The sequence below is a fragment of the Anomaloglossus baeobatrachus genome, chromosome 1 (assembly GCF_048569485.1).
Source record: "Anomaloglossus baeobatrachus isolate aAnoBae1 chromosome 1, aAnoBae1.hap1, whole genome shotgun sequence".
Taxonomy (NCBI): Eukaryota; Metazoa; Chordata; class Amphibia; order Anura; family Aromobatidae; genus Anomaloglossus; species Anomaloglossus baeobatrachus.
The window spans coordinates 111,187,836-111,208,179 of NC_134353.1; the positions used below are offsets into that span (position 1 = coordinate 111,187,836).

General features: G+C 46.7%; 1 protein-coding gene across 1 annotated transcript in view; it reads right to left on the bottom strand.

Moving 5' to 3' along the window:
- Window positions 1–14,042: 14,042 nt before the first annotated feature.
- Window positions 14,043–20,344, bottom strand: part of RELL1 (RELT like 1) — a 93,851-nt gene continuing 87,549 nt past the window's right edge. The window contains exons 6-8 of the mRNA XM_075346954.1: window positions 19,174–19,312; window positions 16,534–16,560; window positions 14,043–14,982 (exon numbers count right to left, since the gene is read on the bottom strand). Of these exons, the coding sequence (XP_075203069.1) occupies window positions 16,537–16,560; window positions 19,174–19,312 (163 nt within the window). The 3' untranslated portion in view covers window positions 14,043–14,982; window positions 16,534–16,536. The remainder of the gene's footprint in view (window positions 14,983–16,533; window positions 16,561–19,173; window positions 19,313–20,344) is intronic.

The following is a 20,344-nucleotide window of genomic DNA, read 5'->3' on the forward strand; positions in this document are numbered from 1 at the left end:
CAGTCAGGATAATGAGACGTTTCTATTATTTTTTTCCTTAGATTATACATATATTTTTCACCACTTGTCACCAATTCTATAGTCTGTGTGTTTATCGCCCTCTGCTGGAAATGAAAAGGTATTACAGTCAATCTTCTGTATGTCATTCATTTGGAGTATAGTTATCTATCTGGAATTAATTCTCCAGGGTTTAAAACTTTTACCGTTTTCTAAAGTTTTCTTGCATCTTCAACTAAGTCAACAGAAAATGAATGAGTAAAGAATATTATTACCTGCTTATCTGGAGTTTTTAAGAATTAATACAATTTAAAACAAATTTAAAAAAAATAACTCTTTACATGAACATTTTAGCTTTAGCTTTATCCTACAGCAGATGTTATTTACACTGACAAAAACACCATGTTAACCCTAGGTTTCAAATTAATTACTGTCTGTTCTGATGATTACCCATCATAACACTGGTGGTCTGCATTGTGGGAACGTTGTACAATTTTTTTACTTTTTGCATTGTCACACGAATTTGAAGCAGCTCTACCAAAATGGGCAGCGCTGGGGAGAATCTGAGGTGCAACAGGGTGTGGTGACGACCGTCCATCAAATTATTCACTAGTGTCAGTGTCTCTTGTCCCTGGTATAACATTTCTGGTAAAACACACACTGCTAATAGGATGCACTGAAATAAGTGGTGTGCGCCTTTTAAAGAAATCGGCGCATCTTAATGCCTGGTGCTATATGCACTCAGAACCACGAGCAGTTCTGGGTATATATTGCTAATCCCTGCCTATAGCAGCATAGATAAAGGAATCTTTAGAAAAAAGTATTTCTAAAGATCCTATATGATATGCTAATGAGAGAGGGGACTAGTCACAAGGGGGTTAGTTCCTGCGCTCATATCACCCTCTTAGCATGGTAGCACACCCTCAGGAGCATGCTAACATGCTATTCAATGGCCACTGCTAGCGTCATCACCAGCAGTGTACCTGTCCCCGTTGCTGCATCCTCTGATGCCGGGCAGTGCGCATAATTAGAGGTCACCAGCACTTCCGGTCATGCGCACTAGACCTCTCTGAAGCATACACCTGGCTTCACAGTGCGCATGATCGGAAGTGCAGTGGCCTGATCATGTGCAGCGCCAGGTGTCTGAGGCTGTAGCAATGAACAGGTAAACGTATCATCGCTGTTGATGCTGGGCAATGGGCGTTGAATAACATGGTAGCACTCTCCTGTGGGCGTTCTACCATGCTAAGAGGGCAGAATGAGCGCAGGAACCAACACCCTTGCGACTAGTCCCTGCACACATTAGCATATCATAAAGGATCTTTAGAAATACTTTTTTCTAAAGATCTCTTCATCTATGCTGCTATAGGCTGGGACAGATAGGGATTAGAAATATGCACCCAGAACTGCTCGTGGCTCTGAGTTCATATTGGACCTGACAGGTTCCCTTTAATACCAGCATATGAAATGCCAGTGTCATGATTGACTCCTGGCTCAGCTGGAGCTGAGCCTTTTTTTTAGTTTCACTTCTGATGCAGGTCACGTTAGGGGTTAATCCTTTCTGCCTCGTTCTGGAGGTCAGGCTGCTTTATTAGGGCACGGTTTCTCTTGGACTTCGCCAGTGATACTTCTGGCTCTGCTCTTGAGTGACCTGTTGTCTGCCCTGCTCCCTCCTGACCTCAGTGTTCACCTGACCTGTTAACCTCCTCTGTTGTCTGTTTCCATCAGTGTCTCTCCCGCTGTCTCCCTGTTCGTTCCTTATCTGTTTACCTTAATTCTGTCTTGTCTTCCCACTCCCCCTCACTTCTAGGCTCTGATTTCCCGGCTACTGACTATTTGCTTCCCTCTGACTACGTTTAGACTTTGCCCTTGTGTACTTACAAGACCTCATGTTGTGACACGGCTTTCTGACGATTCTACTGCCATCTGGTGGGCTTGACTAGTATTACCTCTGCTAGGGAATTCCCTGCTCATACGTTTCCTCCACTTTTACACCCCCTAGTGGTTTACCAGCTAACTACCTTCTCAGATAGCTTCAGGAATCCTCTCAGTCCCACATTACTGCGCTGTACTGCTATTGTACATCTTAGAGTACAGCGTGACAGCCAGTCTGAATTAATCAGGCCCCAAACCTTTCTTGGTTTAAGGCCCGGTTCTCACAAGCGTACATTCTCTCACGAGAGAATCGGGCTGATAATGCAAATGACGCCTCAAACGCTGATCAGAACACAGTGTCATTTAATGTGATCAGATTCTCTTGCATGTAAGAATCAGATCACAGGTGTGCAGTAGATTTAGAATTTAATATCCCCCATCTTCTCCATTGTCTGCACTCAGACAATATTCAAGTAGCATCCGATGTTTCACACGCACCCATAGACTTGAATGGGTGCACATCGTCTGATATTCAGTACACTACCAATTGCAGCATGCTACAATTTTATTCTCATTCCAAATAGACAGAAAAACAAAAAAAAGGGCTGATCGGCACTGCCCCATAGTATAACATTGGAGAAAGAGCCATCCCATAAAACATTGGCATGTTCTTGTACGAGGGGCTGCTAAGTCTTTGGCTTTACCCAGAAAGATACAAGATAGGATGATGAAACTTTACATTTATCTCACATTCTCTCCACTGTCAACACACTTCTTACATCGGTATTCCAAGTTTTCTAAGCCTAGCAAAATGAAGGATTTCGATTGTGCCTCAAACCAAGCATCCGTAGCAGTCATGGCATCAGAAATGGTGTGATTTTTTTGGTAACCATGAGTGGTTTCTTCAGGTTTGGAAACAGATGATAATCAAAGGGAGCTAGATCTGGTGAATTAGGCTACTTTCACACATCCGGTTTTTCCTGCGCGGCACAATCCGGCGCTTTGCAGAAAAAACGCAACCATTTTTTCTTTGCCGCCGGTTGCGGGTTTTTTTGCATAGACTTACATTAGTGCCGTATGGGCTTGCGTTCGGTTTTTGCCGCATGCGGCAGATTTAGCCGATGCGGCGTCCGGATGGAACGTTGCCTAGCACATTTTCTTGTCCGGCAAAAAAACCTGCATCGTACTGCATCCGGCCGATGCGGCGCGATTTGCAATGCATGCCTATGGATGCATGCGGCGTCCTGCGGCAAACACCACATCCGGCCGCCGCATGCGTTTTTTTCCACTGCGCATGCTCAGTAGCCTGCCGCAAGCGGCAATAAACGGACGGGACGCATGTCAAAAACGTATGCAAAGGATGCGGTATTGTCGCCGCATCCGTTGCATAGGTTTTAGAGCCGGATTGGCCGGCTCTGCTAAAACCGGAGGTGTGAAAGCAGCCTAAGGAGGGTGGTCAACCAGCTGGAAGCCCAGCTCTGCTAGTTTTGCGGTGGTCGCTTGTGCAGTTTGAGCGGAGGCGTTGTCTTGCAGGAACAAGATTCCTTTGGACAGCTTGCCTCACTTTTTGGCCTTCAAAGCTGCCTTCAATTGGTCCAAATGTTCAATGTAATAGCTTGCATTGATGGTGGAACCCTTTTGAAGGTAGTCCACTAGCAGCAGCAGGCCCTCCTTATCCCAGAACACAGATGATATCACATTAATGGCTGTTTTTTGCACCCTGAACTCCGTTGGACGAGAATAACCACTGTACCTCCATTCTTTTGACTGCTCCTTGTTTTCAGGGTCATACAAATAAATTCAGGTCTCATCCATAGTGACCAGTCAATCCAGGAAGTTCTTATCAGTCCGGAAACGCTGACAAATGGATCGGGAAGTTTTCACTCGCATGCTTCTCTGATCTGTTGTCAAACATTTGGGGACCCACTTTGCAGATTGCTTGCTCATGTCCTAATGTTCATGGATAATGACACAAACACATTCACAGGAAATCCCCATGATGTCTGCTATTGCTTTAGTTGAAATTCATAGATTCTCCAGTATGAGATTGTGCACAGAATCGACGATCTCCGGAACCACCACCACTCTCCGGTGTCCAGGACGTTCTTCATCATTGGTGCTGAAGTTGCCCATTTTAAATTTGGCAACCCAATTCTTAACTGAGGAATATGAAGGGCATTGATCCCGCAATGTCTGCAACATATCACCATAAATATCCTTTGCGGACTTTCCTTGCAGAAACAATAATTTTAATCACTCCTCTGCTCTTAGTTGCTGTGAATATCGCATTAGACTCTGCCATTTTGTTTTTCCGTGTGCGTAAAACACTGTAGCCATAAGCAACAAACAACATTTTGAAAACATATATTAGACACACAAGGTTTTCATGTAATGTAATATTCGTTACCATAGAAACAAAAATAGATCACAAAGCCAAAGACTTATCAATAGCCCCTCGTACAAAGTATACGTTTGTGTTAGCGAACCCGGACACCCAGACTTCTGAGAAAGTGTCAGAATGCAAGGATATATTTCACAGTTGAAAGAATTAATTGAGCATTGTCTGAAGTCATGTTTGCCTAGGACTAATTTGAACAGTTAAAATAGTAGGTTCAGCAATTACGGTTTTTCCTTTGCACCTGCACATCATGACAGTGACTTCTATGTTCAGAAACTTATGTGACTCAAGCCCCTTGAACTTGCACCTGACTGCTGTGTACGAGTGAAGTTCTCACCGGTTACAATCATTCTCCAGCTACAAGTAAAAGCCTGCTGTAATACAAGGAAGGCTGCTCTGACAACCAGCCAAATGTGTAATTAAAGGGGTGTAACACTCATGGCTGGTGTAGAGTCAGCGAGCGGGATTAGTGGACTCACTGTTCCACAGTGGGAGCCTGGGCTTACACTTTAGTGGGAGAGGCTTGACTAAGCGCCCACCACGAGGTGGACGCCAGGTACTACTCCCAGGGAAGTGACTAGGACTGAGGCAGCTGACCCCCAGGGGAGGTGATTGACTCAGGAATAGGCGGGTATAGGTGGGGTGACTGAGGCAAGCTGGATAGGCAGCTAGGGGCTGGAAAGGTGAGCATGGCAAGGGTACACAGGTATGGGAAGGCAGGTACTGGTGGTGGACACAGGGTCAACAGGATAGGAGCGCATATCTTAGGTCCACTCCTGGGAACCCTGTGCGACATGTACAAGGGCCCAGGAGGGGAAGGAGGAAGGAGAGGAGGTGGATGGCCGTGCGTCAGCGGGGGGAGGACGCGACCCGGCCGGGGCGTTAAGTCGGCATCAACGCTATAAGGGGCAGGAAGTCTGGGAGGTAAAGTGTTAGCCAATAGCGGTTAAACAGGAAAGGAAAAAATGGATCCAGCACCAGAGATTAAGTATAGAAATAAAAAGTTTTTTTCTATTGAAACATTAAAAAAAAAATGGCATCTCAAGATGTAACGGCATCAGGCATACAGGTGTTCGGTATGCCTGATGCCGTTACATCTTGAGATGTCATTTTTTTTTAATGTTTCAATAAAAAAAAAAAATTCTATTTCTATACTTAATCTCTGGTGCTGGATCCATTTTTTTCCTTTCCTGTTTAACCGCTACCCCGGACTGGAGGCTTTTCGTGCACCATCTCTGAAGTTCTGGGGCACCCACTATAGGGAAGCTGAAAACCTTTTTCCACAAAGTCTAAATCCCCTTTCACACATAGTGACACAGCAGCGATCACGACGGGCGACCTGACCTTATCAGGATCGCTGCTGCGTCGTTACATGGTCGCTGGTGAGCTGTCAAACAGGCAGATCTCACCAGTGACCCGCCCCCAGCCAGCAGCGACGCGTGGAAGCGATGCTGCGCTTGGTAACTAAGGTAAATATCGGGTAACCATTACCTGATATTTACCTTGGTTACCAGCGCACACCGCTTAGCACTGGCTCCCTGCACTCCTAGCCAGAGTACACATCGGGTTAATAAGCAAACCTTTGCTTATTTACCCGATGTGTAGTCCGGCTACGTGTCCAGGGTGCAGGGAGCCGGCACTGGCAGCGTGAGAGCGGCGGACGCTAGTAACTAATGTAAATATCGGGTAACCAAGGAAGGGGCTTCTTCGTTACCCGATGTTTACCGTGGTTACAGCTTACCGCAGGCTGCCAGACGCCAGCTCCCTGCTCGCTTCATTTCGTCGCTCTCTCGCTGTCACACACAGAGATGTGTGCTTCACAGCGGGAGAGCAACGTCCAAAAAATGAAGCAGGACATTCAGCAACGAGCGGCGACCTCACAGCAGGGGCCAGGCCGTTGCTGGATGTCAAACACAGCGACAGCGACGGGACGTCGCTGCTACGTCACAGAAAATGGTGACTTAGCAGCGACGTCGTTGTCGCCGTCGCTGTGTGTGACACCACCTTTAGCCAATAGCGGCAGAACAGGAAGTGATGTCAGAGGCTTTCGATTTTAGCGACTTGTCCTTTACAGTCCAGGATCTTGCAGCTATTTAATTTCCTTCAGTGTTAAAATAGATTTGTTGTGTGCATCTTTCTATCTATAACCTTCTTTTTGATCCATTTATTATTATTATTATATTACTATACCTGAGAAATGTGTAAAGATATCTTCTGCGTCCCAGAATACCCTCAGTATTTAAAAGACAGCAGCAGCATCTAAATGGTTAACAGCAGTGATCGGAGCTCAGCTACCGCAATAGCTGTTAGACAGATACCAGCTATGTAATCTAGCCAGCATCTACGCAGTGTGAAGACAGTGCTGCTCCTGAGCCCCCCCACACTTGCAGACATACAGTTACACCCATTTTACACCAAGGCGTTAAGCTATTTAGGCTACATAAAGACACTTTGCTATTTATGGTATTATGCAGCAGTATTTCTAATCCATTGTATACTCATGGCTTTTTTTTTTTATTTAAATGGACCAAATGTAAGAAGGAATTTTCCTACATTTGGATCCCTGTACCTAAACACCGTGCTCACCTCAGTGATTTTTTTTTTTACAGTTTTTGGTAATTTCAGCGCCTTTACAATGCAGAAGATTTGGGCGGACAATAATCTCTAATCTGCATAATAGCAGAGCACTTCGATACACCATCTGTGGTTAAATTAAGGACAGTAGATATGTCCCTGACATTAGGGGACAATGACAGCCAGAATGTACATCTATAGATCGATAGCAGGAAGATGATCGTTATCAACGGCACAGAATACAGCAGTTAAAATGACAACGTTGACGTTACCCAGGAACATGTTTTATTGCGATACTAGTCACATTATATAAAAATATAAAGCTTTTTTCTTCCTCACTGTTGCACATTAATGCAGCTTTCAAGTAAAAGACTTTACAAAAGTGATGTATAATTGTGTAGAAAAAATACCAGAGGGTCTGAGCTTAGCACGACTATCCTCAGATGTTACTTTACATGGCTTTGTGCCATAAACGCAGACCGGTAGGACGAAGCACAAGTATCCTCTACAATAGATCATATTATTATTGCTCAAATATCAAGAATATAGAGAGAGCACTGGAACCATAAGAGTCTAACAGTAGGCCAAAAAAAAAAAAAAAAAAAACTCGAGAGAAATCAATTGTTCATCCAAGTTATGAATGAAACTCGCCCATTCAAAACATTCAGGGGAAAACAAAAATGAGCAGCACATGGATGCCATCCTTGAGACATCTAATGACTGTCAGGCTTTTCTTATTTAATGGATTGGGTAAGCTCGTATTTTTCCCATTGTTCTTTTTTCCCCAAACAAGAAACAAGGAGGAAAATACCTCCGAGCTACATGGTTTGTACAGGCTGGACCAGGCCTGCTTCATTGCTCTTAGTGCCCCCACCCCCCCATATTGCCTCTACTTGAAGCATGGGTGGGCTTACAGTTAAAACCAGCGGCATGGTTGAGCTGCTGACTCAAACAGTCAATCATTCAGGAAGATGCGGGTAGGCAGGGGAGTAAGGCGTGGGTAGGCAGGGGAGTAAGGCGCGAGTAGGCAGGGGAGGAAGGCGCGAGTAGGCAGGGGAGGAAGGCGCGAGTAGGCAGGGGAGGAAGGCGCGAGTAGGCAGGGGAGGAAGGCGCAGGTAGGCAGGGGAGGAAGGCGCAGGTAGGCAGGGGAGGAAGGCGCAGGTAGGCAGGGGAGGAAGGCGCAGGTAGGCAGGGGAGGAAGGCGCAGGTAGGCAGGGGAGGAAGGCGCAGGTAGGCAGGGGAGAAAGGCGCAGGTAGGCAGGGGAGAAAGGCGCAGGTAGGCAGGGGAGAAAGGCGCAGGTAGGCAGGGGAGAAAGGCGCAGGTAGGCAGGGGAGAAAGGCGCAGGTAGGCAGGGGAGGAAGGCACGGGTAGGCAGGGGAGGAAGGCACGGGTAGGCAGGGGAGAAAGGCGCAGGTAGGCAGGGGAGAAAGGCGCAGGTAGGCAGGGGAGGAAGGCACGGGTAGGCAGGGGAGAAAGGCGCAGGTAGGCAGGGGAGGAAGGCACGGGTAGGCAGGGGAGGAAGATGCAGATAGGCAATTAAGTGGGAAGCCCAGACTTTGCGTTTTGAGTCCCTTTGTGTTCTTGTCTATCTTTGTTAAAGATTCTTGCGGTTTCAGTGCTCTCTTTATGGTCAGTGTGGATTTTCCCTATCAATGCATTATTTTTTTTCCAGCACCCATGACGGCACCACGAGAGAGGGGATCCGCCCTTCAAGGACAGGAAACCTCCAGAATAAAAAGGGGCGGCACCTCTCCCCGCATCAGTTGGTTTCCTGTCCTTGAACAGGGAGCCTCCAGAGATCCAGTAGATCCAGGAAGGTCCTGAGGGGCCGAAGATTCAAGTCCGGCGCCCGGTCGGCCGGCTCTGGCAGCGGCACGGGTCCTGCTGCGGTCGGCCGAGGTGCTGGGGAGCTGCCGCAACAGGCCCATGGGGGTCCGGAAACCGCGTACAGCGCGCCCGATAGGAGCGCAAGGAGCCTGCGGGGGGGTAAGTGGATCTTCCAAAATACCTATCCGCAGGGCTCTCCCGTCGCAGCGTACCCACGGGGGTTATGTCTGCGCACGGGCTTCTTTCCTCCCCCCTCCCAGCGTCTTGTCTGCGCGCCGGCACCAGGCCGAGAGATGGGAGACGCCTGCTGCGATCCCTGCAGGGCGTCCTCGTGGCGCTGATGTGGCACTTCCGGGAGGAGCGCCATGTTAGGGGAAGAGATGTCCGGGCTGTGCGCTGGCGCGCGTTTCTCCTATTGGACGGGCGGCCTGTGGAGCCGGATGGGACATCCGCCGGAAGTGGGGGCGGAGTCGCCAGACTTTCTTTGAAAATAAGAGCGGCAAATTCCTCTATGTGCCTGTGCTCTGTTAACATGACGGACAAGCAGTCCGCAGCGTCTCCTTCGCCTCCCTCCTCCCCAAAGCCTCCCTCTGATCATGATACTGCCTCCTTGAAGCGGCAGCAGAAGGGTGGCAAGGATGACAGTGTCACCGGCTCAGGGGTCACGCGTGGGGGGACTGATGACCGGTCCTCCAAGCGGAGGGACCCTGACTCTCCTGACAGACGACGGCCTTCTAAAGGACGGAAGTCAGATGAGGGCCCTGCTGAACCGGTATAGCTTCTGGGCATCGGTGGGTGAGTGCAACTCAGATGTTCCGCTTTTCATGGCGGTCATATTGTGTTTTTTTTATAGGATCGCAGTAAACCTAAGAAGTGTTTATCTAAATCCAGACATAAGGAATGCGCCTTGTGCTGTAAAGAACTTTCTGGTTCTTGGACTAAGAGATTGTGCAAAGGCTGCATTCAGCAGACTTTGTCGGAGGAACAGCCAGGATTTGCCTCCGACCTCCGGACCCTCATACGGGAAGAGGTCAGGGACTCCCTCCGATCCCTGTCTAGAGCACAAAGTGCTGGGGGTTCTCGAGCCCCTTCGCTTACCCACGAGACCTCTGATAGGTCGGATGGGGAATGTGATTCCTCTGGCTCTACTTCTCGCTCCTCCTCTGATAGTGATTCAGGGGGTCGCCAGTGCTTCCCACTAGATAACATGAAGAAGTTAGTTAAGGCGGTGAGGACCACCATGGGCCTCACGGATGAGAAACCTGAAAAATCTATCCAGGATAGGATGTTCGGGGGCATGGAGCAGAAGAAACGACGCTCCTTCCCGGTGGTGGATAAGATACAAGCCTTAATTACACGGGAATGGAAGAGACCTGATAAGAAGCATTCCATTCCTGGCGCCTTTAAGAGAAAATATCCATTTGAGGAGGCCTCCTGCTCCACATGGGATAAGGCGCCAAAATTGGATGTGGCTGTCGCTAAGGCGTCCAAAAAGTTTGCCTTGCCTTTTGAGGACATGGGCTCCCTGAAAGACCCATTAGATAAGAAAGCTGATCACTTCCTAAAAAATACCTGGGAAGCTGCTGCCGGAGGACTACGACCCGCCATTGCGGCTACCTGTACGGCTAGATCCCTGACTATATGGATTGACGAACTGGAAGACCAGTTTAGATCCCGAGCACCTAAGGAGGAGATTGCGTCCTCCCTCTCCAAGTTGCGGGGGGCGGCGGCCTTCCTTGCGGACGCCTCGGCGGACTCCACTAAGTTGGCTGCAAAGTCAGCTTCCCTCTCCAATGCGGCTAGAAGGGCTCTCTGGCTGAAATGCTGGCCGGGGGATCTGCAAACTAAGTCTAAACTCTGCAATATCCCTTGTCAAGGGGAATTTCTGTTCGGGCCGGTACTGGATGACATCCTGGAAAAAGCTAGTGACAAGAAGGGAGGCTTTCCCTTTCCATCGTTTCCTTCTTCACGGCGGTCCTTTCGGAGGAAGCCAGTTCGCCGCCCCACCCGACCACGGGATCGGAATACCTGGTCCGATAGAAAGACTCAGGGAAAGGGGTTCATGTTCAAGGGCCCCTCAAAAGATCAGAATAAGTCGTCCAAGTGACTCGCTTTCCCAGGTCGGAGGGAGGCTCTCTCAGTTCCTTCCGGCTTGGGAAAGGATTTCCTCCAGTGCATGGATACGGGCCCTGATACGCTCGGGCCTCCGGCTCCCCTTCCTTCGGCCTCCTTCTCCCCGGTTCGTGGTTACCCCTCTGCGTCGTTCTCCGGCGGAACAGCTGGCGTTGGAAGCAGAGGTTAGTCTCCTCCTCTTCAAGAGGGTGCTAGTGGAAGTTCCCACAAGGGAACAGGGAGAAGGGTTCTATTCCACCCTTTTTCTGGTAGGGAAGCCCGACGGTTCCTATCGCACAATCATCAACCTGAAAGCCCTCAACCGGTTCCTTCAAATAGACAGCTTCAAGATGGAGTCCGTGCGATCCATAGTGAAATATCTGTATCCCCACTGTCACATGGCGGTCATAGACTTACGCGATGCATATTATCATGTTCCAATCCACTCTCTCTTCCAATGCTTCCTCAGGATAGCCCTCCACATGGGCGGTCGGGTCTGCCATTTCCAATACAGAGCCCTCCCCTTCGGTCTGGCCATCGCCCCGAGGATTTTTACAAAGATAATAGCAGAAATGTCGGCATATCTGCGTCAGAGAGAGGTCCTTCTGATTCCTTATCTGGACGACTTCTTGATTGTGGGCGCCTCAGCTATTCATTGTGCGTCCCTTCTCCGGCAGGTGCAAGCTTCCCTGCGGGAGTTGGGCTGGTTGATCAACGAGGAAAAGTCCAGATTAATTCCATTAAAGGTTCAGCTGTTTCTGGGACTCACTTGGGACTCCAACTCTCAACTGTCGGTTGCCTCCTTCAAAAGTGGAAGCCCTTCGGAACCAGATAGACCGGACTCTGAGGCACCGGCGTCTGTCTCTCCGGGGTGCGATGTCCCTCCTGGGCTCCCTGACTGCGGCCATCCCGGCCGTCAGATGGGCTCAGGCACACACCAGGGTCCTCCAGTGGAATATCTTACAGCATCAGACGGCTCACGGGGACCATCTGGACAGACTCATCATTCTCAAACATCGCACGTTGCAATCCCTCTATTGGTGGCTAGATCCGGTCCACTTGGGCAGAGGGGTGCCTTGGAGGGCGCCAGAGCCCGTGGTGGTAACCACCGACGCCAGTCTCTACGGTTGGGGGGCACATCTGGACGCTCATTTCATTCAGGGACAATGGTCTGGAGAAGAAGCTCAAAATTCCTCGAATACAAGGGAATTGCTGGCGGTGGAAAAGGCGTTAGGTCATTTCATGCCGTGGTTAAGGGGTCGACATGTAAAAGTTCTGTCGGACAACCAAGCAACAGTAGCTTATCTCAACCACCAGGGGGGTACTCGCTCCAGACACCTCATGTCCGTCTCCAGCAGGATCATGTCTCAGGCAGAGGCTCATCTGAGTTCCCTGTCGGCAGTGCATATCCGAGGGAAGGAGAACGATTTGGCGGACTTTCTCAGTCGCACCCAGTTTCACCAAGGCGAATGGTCTCTAAATCAGTCCGTTTTCGACCGGATAACGGAGATGTGGGGGGTTCCCGAGATAGACCTATTTGCAACTCGAACCAACAGGAAGGTTCCCCGATTCTGTTCCCTGGATCCGAGGGATCATCCCCACTCGGTGGACGCGCTATTGCTCAAGTGGGACTTCCGCCTCGCATATGCCTTCCCTCCACTCATCCTCCTCCCGGCAGTGCTCAGGAAGATAAGGGAGGATCAAGCAGTCGTGATTCTCATAGCTCCCTTTTGGCCGAAGAGGCCTTGGTTTTATTGGCTGACGCACCTGTCCGTCACCGATCCGTGGGTTCTCCTGGACCTACCGGATCTCCTATCCCAGGGTCCAGCCTTCCACCCGCAGCACACCAGGTTACATCTGACGGCGTGGCTCTTGAGCAATCGCTGTTAGGCAATATGGGGTTTTCTCAGGGTCTGATATCCACCTTGATGCAGTGCAGAAAGCCTGTCACTACTCGCATTTATGGGCGCATTTGGGCCAAATTCCTGACCTCTACGGGGGCGGATCCTACTAAACCTCCTTCCGTCCCGGTTGTCCTGGAATTTCTCCAGAAGGGTTGGGAACTGGGTCTATCAGTTAATACCCTTAAGGTGCAAATCTCCGCACTGAGCGCCTTGTATAACCATGCCCTGGCCGGAGATCCCTGGATCTCTAGGTTCGTTAGGTCCTGTGCTAGGTCTAAGCCTCGGGGAACCATGCCACTACCATCCTGGGACCTTAACTTGGTCCTTTCAGCTTTAACACGGCCCCCGTTTGAGCCCTTAGATTCTATCTCTATCAAGCATCTGTCCCTTAAGACGATTCTCCTGGTCGCCCTCACTTCTGCCCGTAGGGTTAGTGACCTTCAGGCCTTATCCATTTCTCCTCCGTATACCCAGTTTTTTGATGACCGAGTTGTGTTACGAACTGATCCTGCCTATTTGCCGAAGGTGCATTCCCACTTCCATAGATCACAGGAAATAGTGCTCCCCTCTTTTTATGCCAACCCTTCTACTCCGGAGGAGGTGGGATGGCACTGCCTGGATGTTAGGCGTTGTCTTCAACGGTATCTGTTGGTCACCTCGGAAGGGAGGAGGGATAAGTCTCTGTTTGTGGTCTTCCAGGGTTGTAGAAAGGGGCTTAAGGCTTCTAAATCCACCTTGGCAAGGTGGATCAGGGATGCCATCTCGGTTGCCTACGCGGCCGGGGGGGAAGAAGTACCTCCTGGTTTGAAGGCGCACTCCACGCGAGCGATGGCATCTTCCTGGGCGGAGAGATCGGAGGTCTCCATTGAGCAGATATGTAAGGCGGCAACCTGGTCTTCTCCGTCCACCTTTTTTAATCACTATCGCCTTGATTTGTCGTTCACCGACATCACCTTTGGGAGACGGGTTCTGCAAACTGTTGTCCCTCCCTAGGTCTTCCTCTCTGTAATTCTCTCGTGGTGCCGTCATGGGTGCTGGAAAAATACGTAATTACTTACCGGTAATGTGTTTTTTCTGAACCCATGACGGCACCCTTACATTCCCTCCCTGCACTTGGGGTTGCTAGTTTGCTTCCCTTTTCACTACTCTTCACTGGGCGGTTATGGTGGCGGGATATGTTTTTTAACGGTGTTCCTTGTTTCGGAGGTCCTGTCACGCTCGGTAATCAACTGATGCGGGGAGAGGTGCCGCCCCTTTTTATTCTGGAGGTTTCCTGTCCTTGAAGGGCGGATCCCCTCTCTCGTGGTGCCGTCATGGGTTCAGAAAAAACACATTACCGGTAAGTAATTACGTATTTTTGAGCAACAATAGTAAAAGTTATATATTATATAGGACATTTATGCTTCATCCTACTGATGTGTCCATGCCGTTAGCAATCTTTGGTAATTATGGTGAATTGAGATCTAGGTATTATGATTGGAAAATATAGGTGCACTGACAATTGGGTGGAGGGGGGGGGGATGATGGTGCTGTTGATCACACAAATCAAACATTTGGTATGTGCACACATAAAGGTCTGAACACTGCACCCCGCTAACCCCCAGTGCAGAGTTTAGAGTGGATAGATCTCGACTTGACCGATTATCTGATCAGCAGCTGAATGGATGATACTCACTGAGCATCATAGCGATAAAAATAAACATGAAAAAAAAAAAAAAACACACGCAAAAAGCACAAAACTACATAAAAACAAAGCATACTAAACAAAAAAAAAAAAGTTGTCAAAATGAATGGATTTTGTAGCAGTTCAATAATCAGATATCTAAAATGAAGGAGGTGACCAGGTAAGGCAGATTCTTACACAATCCTGTAATCATACGGCGTGGCATTCCTGTTTTACACGGAGTGGCAGCTTTATTCTTTTTTCCCTGCTTCGTGAAATAAAAGTCTAAAACAGCCGTCATTTCACAGTGAGACGCCGGTCATGGGGAACTGATGTATGAACCATACCTACTATAAAAATACTCTACTACAGATTAGTACATGCCAGTTTGGATTAATTTATGTACATGTAGTGTTACCCTGATATACAGCTTTTATATACATATGTAAAAACTGGTGTTCCTCTACAAAAACTTTCTGCTAAAACAAAAAAAAGTTACAAAATCCATAATTGTAAAAGAGAAGTCTGAAGCGTTCTGAGCCCCTGGACACCTCGGCTTCAATATACGCTCTAAAATCTCCGCTTTACGGTCTTCTCAGGTGAATAAAGTGCCGCCACTCACGCTGAAAACCTGCAAGCAAAACAAAAAGGTTAGTTTAGCCGATGAGCTGCCTGTGGCATGCACGTACCGGTAGTATATATCGCTTCCCTCTAGTAACATAAGCATTTCCCCTGGAGCCTCTTCCATACAAACAATAAAATGAATTTTCATTACATGCTCATGCAGGACCGCTGATATTATTCGCCTGCTGTGAAATAGCAATAAGAAGCGTCACAGGCTGCGTGACATTTGGGGAATTTGCAGCTTTAGGGGATCACAGTGCCGGGCTATGTGCTGTCACATTAACAGGCTGTAAACCGTGATGCCTGATAGTGGGGATGTGTGAAATGACCAGACTACCGACGGCCAGGGGACCAGTTAGATTAAGCAGAGCAGGGAAGAAGCGTGTCAATTCATTTCACAGATGGAAGGGCTCAGACATTCTGCTGACACCAGATGAAGATGTAAAAGGGACTAATAATACAGTAGTGCGACCGTAAAGTAGTATGGCGAGCGATAGCCTGAAACGCACCGTGGAAGGAAAGATAGTTACAAAACTACCTGTAAAGTTTTCTATAAAAATTCTGGAATTTTTTTCTTTATTCTTTAAATTTCTATCCTTCTAAAATTAAATCCTGAATTTCTGCTCTCTTAAGATAAAACTTTTTGTCCAATTTGCAACTTGTGCAGAGTGTCCAGGAGGCAGGGTCAGCAGGCATCTCCGCTCGCCCCTGCAATGGTTACTGCAGAGAGATGGCACTGTATGCACGGTGGTACAATTACGTTTTTTTGCCATCAGTTACAATCTGTTTTTTAGACGGATCAGTCGCACATTGTGGCTAAACGGATGTGACGGATCCGTTTTTCGACAGATCTAACGAGCTGGGGGCTAAATAAATTGGAGCATGCTCAGTTACAAAAAAACGGAATCCGCCGCCAGATTCCGTCATTTGACTGACTACGGATCCCGCGCCCATAGGCTTCCATTCTACCCAACGACGGACAGCGACTGATCCGTCGCTGTCCGTTTTTTTGGACGTACACAAAAAACGTTACTTTGGCCATCGTCTCCGTCCGACGGACAAACATTTTTCGACGAATCCGTCAAATAACAGATGAAATGTGAGGCTATCCATCGCAATCAGTCGCTAATACAAGTCAATGAGGAAAAAAAAATGATCTATCGGCATCAGTCGACTGTTCCGTTTTTTCTAAAATTCGACGGATTGTGACTCATGGCAAAAAACTGATGCGTGAAAAGGGCCTAACACGGCAACCTTCCGGTACTCAGCAAGGAGCATGCACAGGTTGTATTTATAGGGATATGACCAAGATATGATTCCCATTGGGTCTTGACCTTGACAATAGTACAGTCTCATCTCGCCGCACCCAAGGGGCTATACTGTCTTGCACAGATTGGCTGCAGGACAGATTTCCTCCTTTCTTAAAAGCCCGCCTATATGATCTCACACGGACATTCACATGTCGTAAGCAGAATGCCCAAGATCTACTCATCATGGAAAGTCTAGCTCCAGGAAAAACCAGGGATCCCTGAACACTTTACCAGAAACTATTACTCACACTTCAGGTGTCCACCGAGCTCCGATTCTGTAATAAAGACAGAAACATAAAATTTTAGGCCACTTGATCACTTTAAAGCACAAAAAAACAAAAAAAAAAACAGAAGAATTGCAGGTTACTGAGCAGGACATGGCGCCTCTTCTATCTACCAAATATCTACATATTATATCTATACAATATTTATACAATATCTACCAAAGTAATTGTTTATGTGCACAGTAGGGGAAGAAATGCTATTAAATTCATTTCTAGAGCATGTTGAAGAGTGCCAGTCACTTACTATACATATATATATTATTATTATTACCAGGTATAAACACGGCTGTCCTCCTGAATCTGGTGTTTTGCCTTTGTTCCTGAAACTGTCTATTCGTGATATAAGGTCCTCAATTCCATGCATTTAAAACTAATCTTATTTAGCAAGTTGGTGTGGCCCTCAACACTTCTTGTGTGCACTCACGCCCCCTTGCCTAACAAGATTAGATTTAGTGAATGGGGGCCGTATCTCAGGGACAAAACAAGTACGAACAAATGGAAATAAGTGAAAAATTCAGGAGAAAGGCATTAAAATAAATCTTAACTTTTTCTTTTCTTAAATAGATATCTATCTATCTATAGCTATATCTAGCAGTGCAAAAAAGAGGAACATGAAAGGCATTGGCCCCTGAAAAGATGACAGTAACAAGATAATTATAAGGATCAAAGAAAAGGCTGAGATATTAAATAGGCACTTTTCATCTGTATTCAACAATGAACCGACTGATTTAGTCTTGCTGAATGATTCCTGGAACAAAAGTTCACCACCTGATATAACTAATTTAAGACAAGACATATGGTGCTAAATAAGTTAAATACTGATAAATCCCCAGGGCCAAATGGAATTCATCCACAGATATTGAAGGAATTGAGCTCAGTAATTGACAGACTGCTTAAATGTATTTTTTTGGCATATTGTGTGATACACAAACACTAAGCAGTAAGAATTTGTGAATTTTATAAAGGTTATGATGCATGGTTTTCTAAATATATTAAAAATATAAATCTAAATTTTGACATGCATTTGTATTCAGCCTCTTTAAGTCAATATTTTGTAGGACCATATTTTTATGTAATTACGGCTACAAGTCTTTTGGTGTATGTCTTTACCGGATTTGCACATGTGGAGGCTGAATTTTTTTGCTATTCTTCTTTGCAAAATAGCTCTTCTCAGTGAGATTGGATGGAGACCTCAGTGAACAGCAATTTTCAAGTGTTGCCATAGATTTTCAATGAAATTCAGGTCTGGACTGTGACTGGGCCATGTATACACATGAATATGATTTGATCTAAACCATCCGTTGTAGCTCTGGCAGTATGTTTAGGGTCAATGTCCTGCTGAAAGGTAAAGATACGCCCCAGTCAAGTATTTTGAAGCCTCATACAGGTTTTCCTCCAGGATTGCCCTGTATTTAGCTCCAGCCATCTTCTCATCAACTTTGACCAGCTCCCCTGTCCTTACCGAGGAAAAGCATCCTCACAGCAGGATGTTGGCACTACCACGTATGACAGTGGGAAAGGTGTAATTAGGGTGATCTACAGTGTCAGTTTTACACCACACAGTTTTGTATTTCCTAAAAAGTTCTACTATGGTCTCATCCGACAAGAGAACCTTACACATGCTAGCTGTTCTCCCACGTGGCAGTAGTTCTTATGGCTCACTTTCTTACCACTCTTCCTTATAAAAAGGTCGGATTTGTGGAGTATATGACAAATCGTTGTCCTGTGGACATATTCACCATGGACCTCTTGGCTGCTTCTTTAGTTAGTGTAGTCCTTGCTTGGGATATCAGTTTAGTTGGACGCCATTGTCTTGGTAGGTTTGTAGTTGTCCCATACTCCTCTTTTTGAATGATGAATTGAACAGTTTTGCCTGAGATATTCAGAGCTTGGGCAATTTTCTTTTTAATAACCTAACCCTGCTTTACTCTTTTCCACAACTATTCTATCCCTGACCTGTCTGTTTTCATTATTTTTTATGTTTATGTTTGATCCCTAATGTTCTCAAACAAACCACTGAGTTCTTCACAGAACAGCTGTAGTTCTAGTAATAATAAATTACTCCACTCACTCAATTTACTAATTAGGTGATTTTTGGTGTCCCTCAGGAGTTTATTTAAGGTTGTCAGTCTACAGGGGTCTGAAAAGAAATGTATATCACATTTTTGTGAGTATAACATAAAAAAATGTGGAAGTTTCATAGAGTATGAAGACTTTTACAAGGCACTGTATGTAAGTATGTATTAAAGGGAGTCTGACAGCCCAATATAATTGTATAAACCAAGAAGTGACATGGCCAGGTAGTTCAGTGCACCTAGTTATTTTCCAACCATCTCTGACGTCCTCAGACTACGGTAAAGCCAGACCTGTCGAGCAAAAAAGAAAGGGCAGAGATAGAGGGAAAACAAGTAGAAGGGAAGGTGTAATAAAATGCTCGGTCGTGCCAAGGGTGCGCCGAGCGTCTGTGCTAGGTTTGAACAGTCATGCTATGCTGACTGACTTCCTCTAACATTTTCTCCAGCTCAATTTATAATAAAGCCTGTATATTGCTTCCATTTCAGCACTCCATTATAGCAGGGCACACTGACTGCCAGGTTTCCATACCTCTGCCTCGGTGCCGCTTCGTTGCCTGGTGTCCACACTGACCGGTGTGGGAGGAACTTCACCATTTGTTGCTTCTGTGCCATCAGACATTAAACGTTTCCTTTCTTTAGACTTTGGCTCTACCTTTGTGACTCTGAACCTGCAAATGCAAATAACAGAAACCATAGAACTGTGAGAAGAAAAAAAAAAACAAAGCACATTCATAACCATGAACAAACATGGTCAAAAATACACGTGGTTAGAGTTCACCGTATGAGGACAAGTCAACATCGAGTCGGTCGGCGCCCCCATTCCCATTAGAGTCTTAGCTGAACCCATCGATAATGGTGGATGTAGCTGCTGGCATTGGGGCAATGTGTGTGGGGGGCTTTAACAGAGCACCTAATCTGATCACATACAATCTTGGCTGAATTTCAATTTAACAGATTTTGATAGGATCCAAAATTTGAGATTGACTAAGCTGCACAAGAGAAAGAAATAATCAGTGAAACAATCTGTTCACAAGGTCATTACCAATCGTACAAGGGAAGTTTTACGAAAAATCAAGCGGTGTGTTTGAAAATCTCCACTGAGGGCGGTCACTGCAGATTGAGGACGCAGCTCTGCTCATAGACAGGAGATAAAGCATATACAGATACAGAACGCTTCAAATGAATGTATTACCTCCAGCACAATCTGCATTATTAATCACATTTTTGGGAAGTTACAGCTTATAAATAAAACAATGAATATCTGAAAAGTTCTACAACTTTGTCTTTTACTTTGTGTTTTAATCCATTTCCAATCAAGCTATTTTTTTTACATCCAAAAGCAGCAAACCTGTGCCCTTCCTTAGCCCTGCACCCCTTAAAGGGAATCTGTCAGAAGATTTTTGCAAAGCTAAAGCCAACATGCTGCAAGGTTTAACACAGAAAATTCAGGCATGCCTGTCTTGTCACAATCCGATCAGTTTTTTATTTGAGATGTTTAAGCAGCCTTATCATTGCTGGACTACAATGTCACGCACACTGCAGTCTGACACACCCCCTCCTCTAACACCTCACTGTAGAAAGTGGGGTGTGGGCGGGGACAGCTCTCTTGATTTACTACATGAGTAAATCTAAAAATTCTGATTGTCTCAGAACGGCTGTACCCAGCAACCTCAGGTATAAATCGTTGGATTCAGGACCAC